Raw genomic sequence first — 16533 nt, 5'->3', positions numbered from 1 at the left:
ACAGCATAAAAGAATTAATCCTATATGGATTTCTTTTGTTGGTTTTGGTCACAATATTTTCCAGAGCTAATTACAAGACAATAAAAAAGTTCAATTTGTTAAAAGGTCAAAGGAAAATGAATGGAATAAAATGCCTCCCATGAAAAGACTATCTCTAGAAGAAAGATGTGTAAATAATCAAAATGCATAAAGGCAAATTAAGATGACATGAAAGAAATTGAAAAACAAAAAAATGGTAGAATCCTTTGGTTGAATATTTTTCAACCTACTAGGATCCCAGACAAAAGTAATGGCTAAATGTTTCAAACATTATGGGATTTTTCTATTGTGCCTTTTTACCTTTGTAATTTTGAAGCATGTGACAGTGGGTATTTTGAGGGACACCATGCATGAGTTTCAATCTCAATGGATCACACAAATTTTGCATTGAGTCCCATCTTTTATATGGTTTAAAAAAAAAATGCTGCAGAAGGACTTGCCTTTTCCTGATTTGACCAACCAAACTTGTCTAACACCAGATAAAGATGTAGAAGGTATTTTGTTGCTATAACTGACAACAGCCTCAAGACTGGGCTGGTCTGAGCTTTGCTTCTCCTAAAATTGTAATTTTATTGAACTCCCTGCAGAGTTTTTCACTCTTTTGTTTGCAGGCTTAAATACCTTGTCCTTCTGAAACCATGTGGTTTCTGAGGTAGCATAATAAAAAGAGGTACCATTTCACTTGTACAAAATGTGTTTGATTTTTATTCCCCGAAGGAGAGCAGTTAGTGCTTCTTAAAAATTGTTCTCTGTCATCTATTACAGAGGTGAGCAGTTATATTTGGTTATTTTTAACCTATTTATAGCATAACTGCATAACAGTAACTGAAAATAACATTTCAACTATAGCATTCTTTAAGTATTTTTTTCATATTAAAACATCTGTTTAATTGATTTTTTTTCTCTCTTCATGTTTAACTTTTGCTAGGATTATTAACCTTTAGTATCTGTGACTTTCTAAGCCATTCATTCAGTTATTTGGTGCAATTCTTCTTTGTCTCATCAGGACATTATGTGTACAGTCTAAGGAACGCTGTGAGGCTGTGCTTGGGATTGTAGGTCTGCAGTGGCCAGAAGATACAGACTGCACTCAGTTTCCAGACGAGAACTCAGACAACCAAACCTGTTTAACACCAGATGAAGATGTAGAAGGTACCTCCTACACATATTATAGCAAATAAAATATTTAAATGGGTTCCCAAAGTCACTGGTGTTTGTTTATTTCATACTCCTCTTTAAATGATAATATTTAAACTGTGGAAATTATTCCAAACTGAGCTCTCCTACTCAGCTGTGCCAGTCTCTTGGCAGAATTCTTTGCTGGATTTCTTGCTCCAGGGAATTGCTAGCATCAGTGAAAGAGTTTTTTAAAGATTAGCCAATTTTGTTCCACTCCTTTGCCCCAGAATGGTACTGTGAGATGAGACAGAAGCAGTGAAAGGGTTAATACCTGGTTCTATTAGTTGAAATAGACACATAATTGTCAATCTCTTTTGGTCCTGGGGATTTCTTCTGCTTATTTCATTGCATAATACACCACCACAATGGTGAGAAGAGTAGCTAGGAAATTCATACAGTCTAAATGTTGCATGCCAGTGATATGAAAAAGCAGTGACATTTGACAGAGGGCGGCATGGAAGGGAGAGCTCGGGCAAATGTTGCTCCACCGCGTTCCTGGTGCAATTATGAAGTCTCTCCTGACGCACAGTTCCTGTCTCACAAGCCTTCTGTCTGTGTTATTTACCCTTCAGAAACAGCCTGGCTGACAAATCAGTGCCCATGTCATGATTAAGCTTTTATCTTACGGAGTCCTGTTTGTCCCTGTTTGCTGTCCCTGACAGAATGCTCACCCAGTCACTTCAAGTGCCGTTCTGGGAGGTGCGTCCTGGCGTCCCGGAGATGCGATGGTCAAGCTGACTGTGAGGATGACAGTGATGAGGACAGCTGTGGTAAATAAATTCAATGAGTTGGAATGGAGGGCAGCTGCAGCATTGGAAAAGGAACTTCATCTTCCATTCAGTTATCTGAATTTTAGCATGAGAGTTCAGAGAAGGAGAACCCTCTTTTTTTGTATGTTTTAAAGTATTGCAGTTTTTTTTTAAAGATAGTATCAGTAAAAATACTACAGCAAGAATCCTTCTTAATCAATATTAATACAATTTGTGATAACTGATTGTTTAGATTCTGATAACCATAGTCTGTGATGCTTGAGTATTTGTTAAAGAATCAAGCTAAAAAATTTCTGCAGATTTAGTTATTTTCATATTGCTGAAGGCTTTACTGAGCTAAAATATAACTCCCTGGCAGATTAAATCTTGAATCTGTAAATGTAGTTTTAAATTTATACATGATAATGTTCTTGTTAGGATGTATACTCAAAAGATGTTATTATAATATATTCTGTTGCTGAAGTGGATTCTGTATGTTTTTTCAGATTGGTCAACCTCAAGTTACAAGTACAAGCACAAACCTTTAAAATTTATTCTCCAATATGTTTATGAGTTTACTTTTAGTATAGATGCTTTCAACTTTTAACTTAAGGGGATTTATTGAGCCTGAAATAATCAGGAAATCTCTTGGTCAATAAGTATGCTTATACATGCTGGCAGGACAGTTTCAGGAGAAAGAGGTTCTAAATATTTATTAATTGACTAAGCTGTAGCCTTCAGGGAGGTCTGCATGCAGGCCTGGCATCCCTACGGGCAAAGAGAATAATCATACATCTAAGGATTTAGAAAAGAAGTGTGCTTATGAGCAAAGGATTGGAAAACATTCGGATAGAGTAGGGTTAAGTTGCACAACCTGTGTATTTTTTTTTTAACTGAGAATGGGTTCAGAGGGAAGCAGAGTTTATGTGAACAACAAAACTGTGGCAATAAGAGAATTTCTACTCAGAGACAGTAAAATAAAATCCAACACCAGAAAGCTAAAGCAAGGTTAAAGTTCAATCTTGGCAGCCCTGTAAAATGCTGCTTTTTAAAAAGCAGATTGTTTTAATGTTTGCAATACCCGAGGGTTTATTTGCCCACAATGTGTGATATATTCTCAATCTCTAGGAGCTTCCAGATCATTCTTGTACTCACTCTCTTCTTTCTTCATTTCTTTCCCTCCCCCTGCCCCTGTAAAAAAGAAAGACAGGAAAAAAAAGAAGGATATGATCTCTGAAATATAATTTAATATTAGGTCATTCTCTTGTTTGGGTTATAAAGGGAAGTCAGAACTCATGATCACAGTGATTCTTTCAGAGTTGGACATCTCTTTACTTTGAATCAATTGTCTTAATTGTCCTCCCTGCTAAATATTTTTTGTTGCCACCAATTTTGAACTCCCTAGAAAACAAATTGTTATGTGTCTTTTAGGGTAATTTTATTCTCCTAGACATTAACATATGAAATATTGTTCTAATATGTAACATTCATGTCTCGAGTGGATCTCTCTCTAAAGTCTAGACAGAATGTCACAAGCAATCAGCAGAATTGTTATCAGCTTCTATAAATATGGAAGACTGTATCAGCTAGGAAATTATGCTGTCAGGGTGACATTACATTGACCAGGGCTAATACTGTTACTGAAGAATAAAAAGTCCTTGTAGAGCTCCAGGAGTGTCTGACTTACTCATATTCTATGTGTGCAGGACAAAATCAAAACTTGATGATCTTTCCATGTGTAAATGAATACTCAAATTTTATTAGCTTTATCCTTTTAAATTAGTTTTCTAACATTAAAAAAACACTGTTTAATTTGAAACTCTTGTATTTGAAGTGCTTTAAATGACAGACATGGAATAGCTTTACAGTGCAGGGAGGAGGAGGTTGAAAAAGACTTGCTACAGCTTTCTTATGCTTAGACTACTCTGACCGAAAAATATAAGTTAGAACCATGCAAAGGGACTGAGGTACACTCTGCCTATGCAGAGAAGAGCTGTATTCAGCACTCATTGTCTCCTTCTGTCAACAATCCCTGCCATACTTTCACATGGGCTTTGGGAGAGGACGTCTCAGGCATGCAATTGCAATGAAATCCTGAGACTTTAGTGCCATCTATACTGGGATTTGGGGAGAAAATTTGACTGAGATTACTGGAAGTGAGACTTCGGAGAGCAGTAAAGTGCAGGGAAGGTAATATGAAAAATTATGAAAAAAAATTATGAAAGATATCACGAGAGTTTGTGGTATTAAATACAGTTGGTTGTAATTGAATGCATTAAATTGCTGGCTGCTGAACAATGCCTCTGGCAGGGAGAAGAAGGTCCTACACCTACTAAAGAAAGTGAGGACATAACATTCATAGCCAACACTGTCTTTCACTATTTTCTGCATTCTCTGTTTTGACCTGTAGTATTTTAGGTGAGAGAATGTGGTCTTGACGTTAATGATTTAATGATAATTGTGTGGGAAAAAAATAAAATATATATATATATGGATAACAATTGGTAACTTCCTTCATGTTATGAAGAGGAATGAAGGTAAGATCATATATGAAACCATATCTCTTGTCAAAATGGATTTTTGAGATGGGAGTAATGTCCATATAGACAAGTTTTCCTAGCTCTCTTTTCACTTCCCTTTCGTTGAATTAAAAATGCATGTCACAAAAATAATTAGAGATGAAGCATAAATACTCCAAATGGTAGATGATCTCTACCAACAAAACAGTGTACTTGAACACTGAATTCAGTAACTGGTGAATTTTTCATAGGGAATTGTCTCTGTATTTGTCTATTTGATTAGTTTTAGAGAGTCCTAGTATAGTTCAGTGTAAAACTCTAATGTGTGATGAAGAGAAAAAGAACTGTATTTAATGAATTGTAAACACTGCTAAAAATTGCTAGGTTCATGAATTATGAGGGTTTTCAGCTTTTTTTATTTCATGTTCATATCAAGAACCTAACAAGGCATTCCTTGTTCTGTATAAGAGTAGAGAATTTTTTTTTTGTTTCAGTTAATTTTTCATTAATAGTTATCACAAATATTGTAAAGAAGGAAACCTGGAAAGTGGTGGTACCCAAGAAAGTTATTTGATCATGAGGAATTAGTTTCAAAAGTTAAGGCTATTTATTTCTCTGGGCTTTGACCTTTATTTACGTGTTTTTTCAAATCTAAGCAAAATCAAGCACCCCACACATCCAGGTACAGGTAAAACCAGAATAGATTTTTCCAGTAATCCAGTAGGGATTCTCTGGTTCATATTTGTAAAACATGTACTTGTGAATTAGAACTTCTTGAAGAAAATGTATTAGCTTAGTAACTTACTGCTGATATGCTTTCAAAGTTCCAGGTCCAGGCACAGAGAGGTGCCGCTTTAAATAGTGTTTTAAAATTTATACCTGAACTATTTGCATGTATGAACATCAGGGCTATCAACTGAATTTGCCCTTAGATTAAAATGAAAAGTATTGTCTATAGAACAGGTCAAACAAGGCAGTCAAATAATCTGGCTTAGTCAGGACAACATGTCATTTTTATGGCTTCCTATAAAACCAGAGTGTCAGACACGCAGGACATTAGTATGTCAAAGTATTTAAACTGGTATCACAATAAATTAGTTTATTAGTTGATGGAAATAAAAAGTGGAATAAAACAAGAGAAAACTATTTTCTAATGTGTAGCTTTCTTATTTCTTCTAGCTGACCAACAGAAATTTTTCTGTCAAAGCACTTCGACATAGTTTTGTATTACTACTCTTTCTACTTTTCATTGTGATTCTGTGTTAGATTCTAGATCATCACTGCCAGGGAAAAAAGAGTATGTATTTCTACATTGTTTCATGGAGATTCCATGCTTTTCTAGGATTTACTTTTGAAAGACTGAGGAATTCCTACAGACTTCAGGATTAGACAAGTTCTTATATTACTAGTAAATGTATTTCAAGAATAGTGGTGTATGGGTATTGAGCTAATGCCTAAACTATTATAGATATGTATAATATATACTCATAATACAATTATTATTTCAAAAGCACTGAAGTATTATGAAGTGTTATAATATTTAGATCCATTTATCAAGTGTGCACTGTGCTACTCTTATTTCCATTTCTTCTTTAGTAACTATTCTTGGTACTTTAAAATTTATATGGCAAGTAAAAATATTTTGTGTGTTTCAGGAAGAAAATGGTTGATTCAATATAGCATGCAAGTGTTTCAGAACTGTGCTTCTCTGCCTCCAGGTTGCAGAGAAAGGGGTCTTTGGGAGTGTCCTTTGAAGAAACTGTGCATCAAACACACCATGATCTGTGATGGTTTCCCAGACTGCCCTGACATGATGGATGAAAAGAATTGCTGTAAGGACTCACACAGTTTGTTACTCCCTTAAAAGGCTGATGGCATTTTGGGATGTTGGGGGGCAAAATAAATCAAAGAAAAAATGTTTTATGCTTTCTATAGGCAGAAAGAGTTAGTCATTCCCTCAGTTCCCTTTTCAGTTTGTTATGACACCAATTTCTCTCTTTCCTCATCTTGTGTCCTTTGTTGTTCACATCCTTGGATCCTTGCTGTCTGTTTTGACACTCTCATCCTCTTTTTCTTTTTTTTTCTTTTCTTTCTCCCTCCTTGTTCTTGTACCTTTGTACTTTTATTTCTTGTAGATTTTTGACTTCTTTTCCCAAGTTTCCTCAACTTAATTTTGTACAGGCATAGCTCATAGCTGCTAACTGCTCTTTTTATCCTTGATTTCTACTTACCTGTTTCTTGGTAAATGTCTTACTTCTCTCTTCCTTGTTTAGTTTCTTTCCTGATTGATATTTCTTAGATTGTCTCGCAACTTGGCTCCCCAGATTTCTTCTACAATCCAAACTGTGATAACAATGAAGATAAAGAACTTAGGAGGGTGCGCTGGTGGCGTGGGCGTGCTGTCCATGTGCACAGTGCAAGTCTGTCCAAAGTGCTGGCAGGGAGGAGCAGGCCCCCTGCTCCCCTGGGGGGCTGGCCTCAGTTCTGTTTCCATCTGAGAATGGTGAATGGGTGAATGGGAAGTGGTGGAACATCTGTACACAGCAGCTCCCACCCTGCTTACTAAGCTGGGAGTGAATACCCTGAGATGTTAGCTCCGCTTTCATTAATATATTAATGGTACTCTGAGTTCTCTTCTCTTGAGAAAACCTGGTGCTGTGGGCATGCTCCCAAGACAAGGAAGTAGAAAAGACATACTGGGATAAAATTTCCACAAGAAAGGAGCGATCATTGGTTGGTAAAGTTAGTTGAAAACTGAAATTTTTTCATTCTCTGAGTAAACCTGGTATTTTGCCATTTTTGCTGGGATGTTTGGATATAATTATGTGATTTAAAAGAAGCTGTTCCTGAGTCTCTAGAGTTCTGATGGTAGGAGCATTTTATGTGCCTGCATGTATCACTAGATCAAACTTTGTTTCTTTTTGGGAAGCTGAAGCTCACAAAACATTTCTTAATCTGCTTTTCATTGTAGAGATTATACCACTTAACTTCAAGCTCTGTGCTGTAATTTAGAGTGGAGGTGGTATTAAAGTGATTTACTTCTGATCACACATTAGGATCACAACAGAGAAAAGAGAACTAAGGTTAAGCTAGTTTATAATTACCAGACTATATTTCCTCTCTGCTTTTGATCTGGGGCTTGAATACTCTAAAGTGGCAGCAAAGTTTTCCCAGCTGAGGGCTTCCAGATTTTGAATTATGCTCTCTGGAAAGTGGAGGTAAAGTGCTTTTTCTGGTTTTGCATGCTTTATTCCAGAGCCAGAAAGATCAGGGGTAGGCAGCACTGTCTGCTCTATCTGTATGGTATTTCCCTGTGGAGTGCACTTTTTGTACTACTGCTGCAAATAAATGCTTGGATTGTATGGCACTATAAATGCTGTACATCAGCCAGACAAGGGCACAAGTCAATGCAGCTCCTTTCCATGCATTCTCTCCCTCTCCGCCCTCCCTTAGGTCTCAGAATTCCCTAATGTGATGGGGATTATAGAAGCTGGAAGTGTGTTAATGAGGAAGGTACTGTATTTCTACACACCTGCCTTTTGGAATGGAGGTTGTTGGAGGAAAACTAAAATCCATTTGCAAATGGAAGCTCTTGTGGTTCCCATACTGAACAGACTCTGGAAATCCAAATGTAAGGATACCATCTGTGAACAGCAGTTCTCTACCTCTAAAGTAGAGATAAAAATAAATATATAATTTTCAACAGCAAAGGTGAATTTAAAAATTAGTATATAATTGTTGTGGCTGAGAGGAAATATTCATTGTGGTAAATTAGTTTTTTCAAAAACAATGAAGAACTAAACAACTTTGGATCAGTCAGCTAAAAAGCACAGAACAGTATTTTCTCTCACAGCTTCTGCGGGGCTTAGACAGGTTTCATATAACATGATCACAAAGGATACTAAGTAATCCCAGATCTTGCATTTGCAGATGCTCTTCCTTCTCTCTGAATTGCAATAACCTCTGTCACTGCATGGCAGCAACCACCTTCTGCATCAGTGGTATCCATACTGAATTTTGTTGCAAATGTGTCTAGCTTACTTTTTCCATAAATCTGGTCTGTATCTACCTCCACCCTCCGCTCCTCAATTTTTCATCTCAATGTGAATTTCACTTTGATCATGTCTTTCTCAGGAGGAAGCATGTTTTTGTCTTTGCAGCATTTTGTGACGAGAGTGAACTTGAATGTGCCAACCATGAGTGTGTGCCCCGTGAGCTCTGGTGTGATGGGCAGGCAGACTGCAGTGACAGCTCAGATGAATGGGACTGTGGTAAGTTTCTGCTGTTTGGGTGATGGTAGTAATCACTGGTGATTTAATTCAGAATACAGTGGTGAAGAGGTGCTCCCTGTATAAGCAACGAGAAGACTGGGGTGAGGTTGGGAAAGCATGTGAGGAAATGGACAAAAGAGAACACAAAAGCTCAATATGAAGTCTCACAGTGAAAAGATATAAGAAAAGTGATACAGCAAGAAAATGTGTAGATGATGTGTGTAATCTGGAAAGTATTGTATATAGAGGAGGGACTGAGAAAACGCTGAGATTTAGAGGGACCTTTTGAGAATCTTTTTTGCATGTGATAAAAGCAGTTCCTGAATTTTTTTATAAATATTAAGAGAGAAGAAATGATGATGGTCTCTCTATCTAGGTTCTCTAACTAGATTAAGGCTATAAAAATTAAGGCTATCAGCAACTCATGTGAATCTGTGCTGGTGAATTAGAAGTATTTGGGTTTACTCTTACTCTCTCAATGTGTCATGCTGTTCACTCTTAGCAAGGTTCTGATAACCACACTTGCCTTGGTTTTAAATTGCATAGTTATTCAGCAAGTAAAGCTAGGAAAGGTGCCAGCAAATTGGAAGAATCTTGAATGTAGTTGTATGTTTTCAGTTTTCCATCTATAAAACTATTTTAAATAATACTGAAGTTTTCTTCCTTTTTTCTTTCCAGTTACACTGTCTAAAACCACAAATTCCTTGATGCTCCTGACCATTCACAGGTCAGCTGCTGATAACCATGTTTGTGCTGATGAGTGGCAAGAAAACTTAAGCCAACTGGCCTGCAATCAGATGGGTTTAGGGTAAGGTCAGTAGTTTGTAGCTTTGACAAATTTCTTTAGGACAACTGGAGTTCTGGAGTTAGATGTGAACTATCATTGATCACTGCAATGTTAGACCTATTGTGGAAATGGTTTACAGAGAAAAGAGGTAACAAAATTTTTGAACTATGGCAGGAACAGAATTTCATTTAAAAATAGGCACTTTCACCACTTTATAAATGTTACACTATGGTTATTAAGAGTGTTTTGAAAAGATAATGGTGTTTTGCCAAGTCTCAGTACTTGAACTTACAGTTATTGCTGAGGCTCAGAATTGGTTGGCAATGTAATACTCTGTTTCTTCCTAAAGAATTAAAGCAGACTTAGGAAATACAGGAAAAATCATCTTCATTTATTTGTTTTCTGCAATAAATACTGTAAGTTAGACAAATGTATGTATTTAACTTGGGCATCTCGGGACAACAGGTTGTTAAAGAGAGGGTTTCTGTGTGGGACTCAGAAAAAGAAATAGCCTAAGAGTCTTATTGCATGCACACTAAATTGTGGAATAATTGATGCAAAATATAACTGTTGGATAAAAAACAAGTCCAGCTGCTCTGATGTTAACAGTTGTCTCTTACTAGGAAGAGGCAAATGTGTCTGATCCCCCAACTGAATTGAGGTGTCTTTTCTGTTTGCTTTTCTTCACTACACCTCTGATTCCCTCCTTTTTTTCAGAGGTGTGCCTAGGCTGAAAACAGCATGGGTAGAAACTTACACCTTCCTGCTTCTTCACTGATGCTTGCTAACAGGTGCTATCAATCCTACACTTTTAAGAAACATGAGAGACAAAAATGGTTCTTAAATCTCACAACTCCCATTGTCTAACGGGGTGACTTCTGTACTAGAAGTCAATTTTTCTGCAAGATCTTTTTAAGAGGGAGAGGCAGTTTTGTCAAGGGCGGTGGGAAATTAAAATCTGAAGTCTACAGTATGACTAATTTCTAATTCTTTCATGCATTACGTCAGAAAACCAGACTAGCATTTGTCTTTTCTTTCTTAATGCCCAATTTTGTCAGACACCTGAAGCCTGATTTTCTTAGAAACTCAAGTTTTTCTGGAGTGGCACTGCAAAAAATACAGTAAATTGTCTTTGAAAAGCCATAAGAAAAACAAAGATTATAATGCATTACCAGAACTGATTTCCAAAAGGAGTAATATGAGTAATACAGCTATTTAATTATTTAATTAACATTGCATAGGGATTCAGTGAAAGTGTCACAGAGGCTATTGTTTTCTATATCGTGAAATGGAAGACTTTGTAATTGGAGTTTCATGCTACTGTATAGCCTGATCTGAAGCCATGAACTTCATCTCTTGGCATTTATGTCTTGTATACATTATTTAAATTACTTATAACAAGAATGGCTGAATGTGGGGTTGATAACATTGGTGTTTTTAATAAGCTCTTTTTACTCACCATTGAGGTTGCAGGTAAATTAGACTGCATATTGCACAGAACTCAAATAATGATAAAAATTCTCCTTTTTGCATTTAAAAAATATTAAATAAATATGAAATGTTTTACGCAGTGCTTTTCTGCAAGTATTCCCAGTGGGAACAACTTTGTTTTACTCCATCAGAAAATTAAAGCTGTGAATGTATAAATTCTGTCCACATTAGAGCACACTGCAGAACCACCCAATTTTGTGGCCATGCAGATGTCTTTAATAATGAATAATTTAATGATTACTTACAGCAACACTTGATTTTAATAGCTCTCTTTATTCTTAGAGAAAAATAATGCATGTGAAATATCAAATTGAAGACTTAATTCCTTAGACGAGGAATTACAATGAATGGTAGCATTTTTTTTTTTTTTACTTATATATGGAAACTAAAATAGTGTAGATTTAGACTAGACATAAAGAATAAATGTTTTACATTGAGCAGGTGAAACACTGGAACAGGTTACCCAGAGAAATGGTGGACAACCCATTCCTGGAAATATTCAAGGTCAGGTTGCATGGGACTCTGAGCAACCCATTCTATCATTTAATGAGGTGACTTAAGACTTTGAGAGGCTCAAGGACTGCAAGGAACACAGCATTTTTATCAGCCAAGCTTTCAGGCAAATGGGTCTTCCTTCAGTTTTGCTCTTTCTGCTGTGTAACTCAGGAAAGTGTTACTTGACCTCCACACCCTCTCCTCAACTCCTATGAAGCATCCTAATGAAAGATGTCCTCTGCATATAAGCCCTGTATCATTAAACAGACAAGGTGTCCTTTCAAAGGTAATCTTAGCTGAGGAAATGATGTCAGCATTAGCTTTAGATATAAAAAGTAAGCTCAAAAATTTTAAAATGACTGTGAGAATATGGCTCACAAGTTCTGTTAGAGATGACAGAAGAAGAAATTGGTAATAAAGGAATAAAAACCTTACATGTCTTGAAAAAAGAAGCATAAATTACACTATGGGAAGATCTCTTGGTGAATAATAATTCTGTAAAGGATGATGTTGAACAAAGAAACAAGTGAACTTTGTTCAAATTCAGTGAATACTTTCATTACAGGGGGAAAAAAGTTGAAAAATCAAGTTAATTGTTTCAAGCTACTGAAATTAAAGAACTAAAATTCTGTTTCAAATCAACATTTTTCTCTTAAATGCATCTTTCGTATTTTTAAAATGAAAAGCTAATTTACTGTAAATGAATGACTTTACTTTGAGGTTGAAGAATTTATTTAGAGTTTGAATTAATACTTTCAGATATAAAAATCTAGATTGTATTTGAAGCTTTAATGTCAGATGCTCCCAACTGGTCTTTTTTTAAGTTTAGCTACAAATTTATACTTTATGAAACCTATAATTTCCAGAGTCAGAGAAGAGAGTGCTGTTGTTTAATGCTAGCCAGCTGCTCAGCCCTGCACCGCCACTTGCTCACTCCTCCTGGTGGGAGGGAGAAGACAATCCAGCAGAGTAGAAGAAAGAAGGCTCATGGGTTGAGGTTAAAAGAGTTTAATAGGTAAAGCAAAAGCCATGCACAGCCAAACAAGGAATTCATTCACCACTTCCCATGGGCAGGAGCTGTTAGGCCATCTCCAGAACAAGGTCCCTCACCTGTGCTGATGACTTGGGAAGACAAATGCTCTCACTGCAGACATCTGCCCCTTCCTTCTCCTTCCTCCCACTCTGCATACCAAACATGAAGCTGTGGGATGTGGAATATCCCTTTGGAGAGGTGGGGTCAGCTGTCCTGGCTGACTCCTCCCGAGTCCTTGTGCACCCCCAGCCCCATCGCTGCTTGAGTGGGGTGAGAAGCAGCTCAGCAAGAACAAAATCAGCCCTCTGTTATCAACACTGTTTTCAGCACAAATCGGAAACACAGCCCCATACTAACTCTATCCCAGCCCTCTATCCCAGCCAAGACCAGCATGCAGAGATAAAGCAAGTGAGTAATTTTTTTTCAGTATAAGTTCACTCATTCTTTGTAGGTTTGCCTGGTTTGTCAGCTAGGAAATAGGCCTGAGGGATTTTGAAACCTTAAAATATCACAGTGATTATCAGTGATTTTCTACCAAAAAATTTAAAGAATAATTTAAACTTATTTATCAGTCAATGCAGTGAATACTTTTAATTTCTATTTTATATATTTCAATATGTTTTTACTTTAAAATTTCAGATATCTCTGATTTTAATACTGTTAAAATCAAGGTGTTGATCTTTTAGTCCATATGGTATGGCACAGCTGTGGCTTTAGAGAATTCTACTCAAGACCAAGACAGGAAACAGATGCTGTTCCAGCTCTGAAATAAGTCTAATTTGCTTTAAATTAGTGCCCATATGCGTGTAATCCATTGCCTTCTAGCCTAACTCAAAGCTTCCTTTCTCAAACCTGCTGTCACATGAGGCCTGCAAGAATGGAATTATAGAATTATACTGACATGTGTCACTGTGACTTGGAAGAAAGAAGTAATCCAGTTTATGGATTATACTTTATTCTAAACTTGCAATTTGAATACATTAGAATTAGTTTTTCCAAATGGAATAGGGACAGTAGGGTACTGAATACAATGCTATACAGAAGTATCCCACATGTGTTACAAACAGTGATGAACTTCATGACCTAAAATTAGTCCCTGCCTTCTAGTTTGTTTTCTTTGTTTTCCATTATAATTTAGTATGAAAGACATAATGCTTACTTTTCACTGTAAACTTTGATTTACTGTTGTGCACAGTAATCAGCAAGTAGCAGACTAGAAATCTCTGAAAACTTTTTATTAAATATTTCCATTGTACAGCTTATCTAATGAAACATTATTTTTCTCCTCTGAGAGCTCATTTATAATGTAGAACACAGGATTCTCTTTTTCTCTCTCAATTCTAAAACTTCCTCTCTTAAACACACTTCCTCTCTTAAACATAAGAGAATTGCTAGCTTGAAATTAAATTTATTAAAGGAATAGTCTAATTTTTAAATTGCAATTGAAAAACTAGTAAAATTTAAGTTAGAAATTCCTACTTGAGTTATGTAAGTGCTACTGCAAAATGTTTTGCCTCATTTTATAAGTAACTGATTTTATCGGTTATTAAATATTTTTTAATTGACTTAGATTAAAATCAACTTTCAGATTAAAGGAACTAGATATATTAGAATTTTATGTGCCCTGTGATGGTCATTAGATCTAGCAGACATCTTTCTGTGCAGGAGCAAGTCTAACTTGGCCAAGGTACAAGCTGTAGGATGACCTGAAATGGAAAGTAGAATTCTAGAGAGAGTGAGCATGTACCTCAAACCTACAAGAACTGGTGTAGAACCAAAAGTGTCCTGGGAAATGTGAAAAGCCAGGAAGAAAAAAAGGCAAAGCAAGAAAAACCCCAAAACAAAACCATGAAGAAACCTTAGGAAATCAAATTACTTTACTAAGTTAGCAAAGACTTAAGAAAGAGGGTTAGAGTAAGAAATTAATGGGTAATACACTGCATTTCAAAGTAGCTAGTCTTGTTGAAATCCTCTAAGAGCATTTAATATTTCTGGCTCTGGTGGGTGTCCATTATGACTGACAGTAGTGGTAGCCATAGGTTTGAGAAGTTGTAGAGAATGGAGGAAAACTGGTATGTCATCTTTCATTAAAAAGGATAAAAGAATGAGATACAAAGATTTATAAACCACATTCCTAGCTTGAATTACCAACAAATTACAGCAGTATAGGGTCTTAATGACAGAATGTATTTATCAGGAACAAATCATGTCAGAGTCCCTTAATTTATTTCTTGAAATACCAGACACACTGTGGATGGGGAAAAAACTTCAGATGCAATATACTTTTAACTTTCACACTATGTGAAATGACTTTTGAAATAAATAAGGAACTATGAACAGAGATGAAATGATATGGGAATGTTGATGATTTATTTTCAGACCGTAAAGATGTATTGGTGGGGGGCTAGACGCATGCCAGTGTATCTGGGAGGTTACAATGGTGTTGTGAGTTATTCAGATGATAGAGTGGAGAGCAGGCCTGATAATTTCTCATTCAGCATCAAGCTGGGAGGATCTGAAAGCATTTTGGAGGACAAGATCAGAATTCAAAAATTTTTTGACAGGCTGGCAAAATGGCCTGAATTAAACAAGAATGTTTACTTGTAATCACTTTGTGGTATTCACTTTGTGTTAGATTTGGACTAAATGAGAATTGGTCAACAGAAATGACCAGAGACCTAGAAAGCATGGTCTGTGGAGAAGGGTTGGAAACTCTGCTTGGTCAGTCAGGGGGAAGGAGTTATAGGAGTCTTGAAATATGTAGAAGGTTAGGAATGAGCTGCTCTCCATTTCTGATGGAAAAAAGAGACATGAGCTTAAATGACAAGTAGGAAAATTAAGAATAAACATTATAAAAAATTGCTTGTATATATTGACTGGAAATGCTGAGGATTCTTTCTCATTAAATTTACATACAAACAGGAGGCACAAAAATTTGCCAGAGAGAATTTAGATATAGTTGATCTTATTTTGAATTAGGGGAATGGATCAGATGGCCTCATAAGATTTCTTTTGGCTGAGTTTCTGATAGTTAACATTATAGTGAAAGAAAGTCTTGTGGAAGAATTTTTTCATATGTCCTAATCCCATTTCATTTTTGAAAGCAGTGCAGAGGACATAATGAAAATCTGTGTGAAAGTCACACTTGTCTTATACCACTAAACTTGGTATTTCTATCACCTCAAATAGAGGAGAAAAAAGTCATAAAACATTGCTGCTTTATTTTTACATGCATCTATTGTAAACTTACTTTGATATGGAACTTTACACAATCTTGGAGAAGCCCATAGGCTGAGGCCACAGGAACCCAAAAATTTATTCATTGAGTGTATGTTTGAGTAGTTTGAGCTCAGAAGGACTAGTAAGTGCAGCTCTTCTGCTTATAAAGATTTACTGCAGATATTAGACACATGAGAAAATTAAAATGTTATGGTTTGTTCAGACTTTCAGAACCATGTGGGTTTTAAAATAATACTTGAGTATGCAAATAATTTCATCCAGATAGCACTGTAAGATGTTATCAAGTCCTGTGGTGCAGCTAGGATTTATAATTTATTATATGAACCTGGTGAGTTATCTGGCCAAAAAATCACCACTCAAAATGTGTGAGTTATTATGAACATGGTATGAATGTCTTAAGTTTGCAGGTAGCATTAATAAACTTTCTGAAGCAATGTAGGTATTTCAGATATCTACATACAGATATTGGCTGGACTTGGTGATCTCAGAGCTCTTTCCAACCTAATTATTTCTGTGATTCTGTGATTCAGTGACTGTTCTGTAATGTTAAAGCATGCTCTGCTGTGTGAAAAGTCTGGTCCAGTAACTACTGGCCTTCTTTAAGATTCAGCTCTTCATCATAGGCTCTGGTCACTACAGTGTGTGCTGTGCAAAAGAATCATAAAATCCTCACTGTAAGAGGCATCTGGAGAACATCTAGTCCTTCTCCCAAATGATGCAGGCCTATTGC

At 36.3% G+C, this 16533-nt stretch overlaps 1 protein-coding gene across 3 annotated transcripts in view; it reads left to right on the top strand.

Annotated features, from left to right (window-relative positions):
* Positions 1–16533, top strand: part of CORIN (corin, serine peptidase) — a 114573-nt gene that overhangs the window by 81777 nt on the left and 16263 nt on the right. For all 3 annotated transcript variants that reach the window (XM_085577848.1, XM_085577847.1, XM_021526370.4), the window contains exons 12-16: positions 1046–1191; positions 1881–1988; positions 6205–6318; positions 8647–8757; positions 9436–9565. In XM_085577848.1, the coding sequence (XP_085433974.1) occupies positions 1046–1191; positions 1881–1988; positions 6205–6318; positions 8647–8757; positions 9436–9565 (609 nt within the window). The remainder of the gene's footprint in view (positions 1–1045; positions 1192–1880; positions 1989–6204; positions 6319–8646; positions 8758–9435; positions 9566–16533) is intronic.

The sequence above is a fragment of the Lonchura striata genome, chromosome 4 (assembly GCF_050655825.1).
Source record: "Lonchura striata isolate lonStrDom1 chromosome 4, ASM5065582v1, whole genome shotgun sequence".
NCBI classification, from domain to species: Eukaryota; Metazoa; Chordata; class Aves; order Passeriformes; family Estrildidae; genus Lonchura; species Lonchura striata.
The sequence above is the reverse complement of the archived record's forward strand: the minus strand, read 5'-3'. Positions and strand labels throughout refer to the sequence as shown.